Source organism: Helobdella robusta (genome assembly GCF_000326865.2).
Source record: "Helobdella robusta unplaced genomic scaffold HELROscaffold_17, whole genome shotgun sequence".
In the NCBI taxonomy this organism is placed as follows: Eukaryota; Metazoa; Annelida; class Clitellata; order Rhynchobdellida; family Glossiphoniidae; genus Helobdella; species Helobdella robusta.
The window spans coordinates 253933-257582 of NW_008703942.1; the positions used below are offsets into that span (position 1 = coordinate 253933).

The 3650-nt window shown below is 35.6% G+C and overlaps 1 protein-coding gene across 1 annotated transcript in view; it reads right to left on the reverse strand.

The window, feature by feature from the left end:
* HELRODRAFT_170023 (hypothetical protein) overlaps positions 1–3013 on the reverse strand; it is a gene marked incomplete at both ends in the record, with an annotated part of 7730 nt that extends 4717 nt beyond the window's left edge. Inside the window, 3 exons of the mRNA XM_009015853.1 lie at positions 1508–1628; positions 2600–2627; positions 2913–3013. Coding sequence (XP_009014101.1) covers positions 1508–1628; positions 2600–2627; positions 2913–3013 — 250 coding nt within the window. The remainder of the gene's footprint in view (positions 1–1507; positions 1629–2599; positions 2628–2912) is intronic.
* Between the last annotated feature and the right edge of the window lie 637 nt (positions 3014–3650).

Below are 3650 nucleotides of genomic sequence, written 5' to 3' on the forward strand. Positions count from 1 at the left end.
ATCATCGCTATCACCATCATCGTTATCATCACTATCGTCATTATTATCGCCATCATAACCAACACCATCATCATCATCATCTTTGTCATCATCATCATCATCATCGTCATCATCACTATCATGACTGTCAACACACGAAAGCTGTCGAGTAAACGTCATCAAGAATCACCAATGCTATTAACCGTTTCATCTCATTTTTCATCATCATCATCTCATTTTCATCACCACCATCATCATCTCATTTTTCATCACCATCTCATTTTTATCATCATCATCATCATCTCGGTTTTCTTCATCATCATCATCACATTTTCTCCATCACCATCATCATCTCATTTTTCATCATCGTCATCTCATCTTTATCTCGTTTTTCATCATCATTATCATCATCATCTTCATCATCACATTTTCTCCATCACCATCTTCATCATCACATTTTTTCCATCACCATCATCATCTCATTTTTCATCATCTCATCATCATCATCATCATCCTTACATTTTCTCCATCACCATCATCATCTCATCTTTATCTCATTTTTCATCATCATCATCTCATTTTTCATCATCATCTAATTTTTCATCACCATCATCATCTCATTTTTCATTATCATCATCATTGCCACCAATTTCGTCATGATCATAATTTTATTTCCTCATCATCATAAATCTCTCTCAATACTTCATCATCATCATCATCGCCAACGCCATCATCATCATGACGACCGCCAAGAAAATAATAAACAAAATTACCAAACCAATCTCTTCCTGAAGTATGTAATTATGGATGGATGCATGGATGTATGGATGGATAGATGGATAGATTGATGGATGGTTGGATGGATGGATGTATGGATGTATGGATGTATGGATGGATGGACAGATGGATGGATGGATGGATGGTTGGATGAGTAGATGGATGGAGGGTTGGGTGGATGGATGAAAAAATTGATTGGCAGATGGATTAATGGATGGATGGATGGCTGGATGAACAAATGAATGAATGTAAAAATTTACAGATAGACAAATGAATAAAAGATTGATTGGTAGATGACAAACGGGCAAATGAAAATACTATTGAATGACTGAGCGCATGAATGAATGAATGAATGATTGAATGAATGAATGAATGAATGAATGAATGAATGAATGAATGAATGAATGAATGAATGAATAAATGAATGAAGGAATGAATGAATGAATGAATGAATGAATGAATGAATGAATGAATGAATGAATGAATGAATGAATGAATGAATGAATGAATGAATGAATGAATGAATGAATGAATGAATGAATGAATGAATGAATGAATGAATGAATGAATGAATGAATGAATGAATGAATGAATGAATGAATGAATGAATGAATGAAGGAAGGAAGGAATGAATGAATGAACGAATGAATGAATTTATCAATCAATTAAAAAATTGATTGATAGACAGTAAAGTTATTCATCCATTCATATTCATTATTGCATGAGGTATCAGCAACAAACACACATACACTTGTGAGTATGTCTATCAGGCAGAAATGGCTGGTATTTGAAACCGGCTGCTGCAACAGCAGAGCCAGGCATCTTAACCACTTCACTACATCGCCACTCAGATTATGTTTGTTCTTTTTTGCCTTCCAATGTATGAAACAATATTCACTGGTGGGGGTGAAGAAGATGCCACCGGAGGATCAAATGATTGGAAAGTAATAAATAAAATATAAAAGTTGAAAATAATAAAAAAATATATTACAAAAATGAGAACAATAAAAAGTAATTGAAAAGATGATTAATTGGGTGTGGGTGGGGGTGGGTGGAGGTGAGTGGGGAGAGGAGAGCTGAAGTGGTGTGGGCCAGAGCACGCGTGAAGCCATTCCATAATCCTCCAAATATTTGCACTCAAGCAATTATTCTCATTTTTATCTAATTAGCCATCCTCCTCATCATCATCATCATAATCATCATCATCGTCGTCATCATTTTTGTAAATGCCACATTTTGTCATCATCAGTATGCCATGATCGTAAACATGATACTGACCATCATGCAACTTTCACCATTGTGAAAAAATATATTTCTTCACCATCATCATCACCATCCTCATAAACATCATCATCTTCATCATCTTCATCATCATTCTTTTTAGATCTCATCATTCATATTATAATCCTCATTTTAATCATAATTTTTACAATTAATGCGAACACATCATCATCATCATCAACCTCATCATTATAATAATCATCATGATGATCATCATCAGCATTATCATCACCATCATCATCATCATCAGCTGCTGCAACAGTATAAAATAAACATCATCATCATCATCATTACAATCATCAACATCACCGTAGTCTTGTAGTCATCATGTCTGTATAAACTTTACACAAACAAACATACATACACACACACAGAGAAAGTTAGAGAGAGAGAAAGAGAGAGAGAGACAAAGAGAGATAGAGAGAGAGAGAGAGAGACAGAGAGAGAAGGAGAAAGAAGTAATTGTAACTTAAGAGTTAGCAATTAATTTTAATTCATCCTCTCGATGCTGCATTAGCGTATTTCTCAATCGACAAATAAATTTCAATTCCGGCCAACCAACCTCAATGTTTGCTTTTTTGTCAGTCCATCTGCATAAACATTACGTGGAATGAATGGATGAATGAATGAACGAACGAACGAAAGATGAACGAAAGAACAAACGAATGAATGTATGGATGAATGAACAAAATAGCAAACAAACGAATGAAGAAAAAAATAAAAAAAGCAAACCAGAATAAGCAAGCATGCAAGCAGGCAGTCAGCAATTGTTCGTCTGTTGAATCATAAGATGATATTTCAAATGTAAGTAAACTACGTGACATGTTTGAAAGTGTGCGTGAGGTACACGAAAGCATCTCATAACCTATACCAACCTATGTCTAATTGAAAACAAATGGAAACAAACGAGGGTGACCAGCCAGCCAGCCAGCCATCCAACAAACCAGCAGAGGAAGAAATATAAAAATCCCGCCATTAAAAAGAATGAAGAAGATGGATTAGTTTATGCCGTCTGCTTTTAAATTACAAATCTATGCTACCTGGTTGTTCGTTTGGTTGTCTGCTCGTTTGTTTTTTCGTCTCTTTGTTTGGTTAGTCGGTCGGTCGGTCGGTCGGTCGGTTGGTCGATGGTTGGTTGGTCGGTCGGTCAATTAAATGGTTGGTCGGCCTATTGTGTTGGTATCAACAACACACAGACACAAACACACACATTGCACATGACAGGTGAGATCTCTCTGCAATTGAACCCAGTCAGTGCAACAGCAGACGCTTCAACCATTACACTGGCTTTGGAAATTTTCGGGCAAATAATTAAACGAAATGCAAGTGATTCTTGATAACAAAACATTGTGTGGTAAAATTTCTCCAGTTTTGTGTGTAAATTATTTGAAACGATTTTTCAAATAACTTAAAAACTGTTCAATGCCAGCAAACATCAACAGTAACGTGTATGTGGTCTGGCTTGCTTGGAAGATCATTCTGCGTAACTGAAACATCTTACGGAAGAAAATCACATCAGAAGCAGGATACAAACAACAACAACGACAACAACAACATAAAAACAACAACAATGACCACAACGACGACAACAACAACAATAAAGCAATAAAACA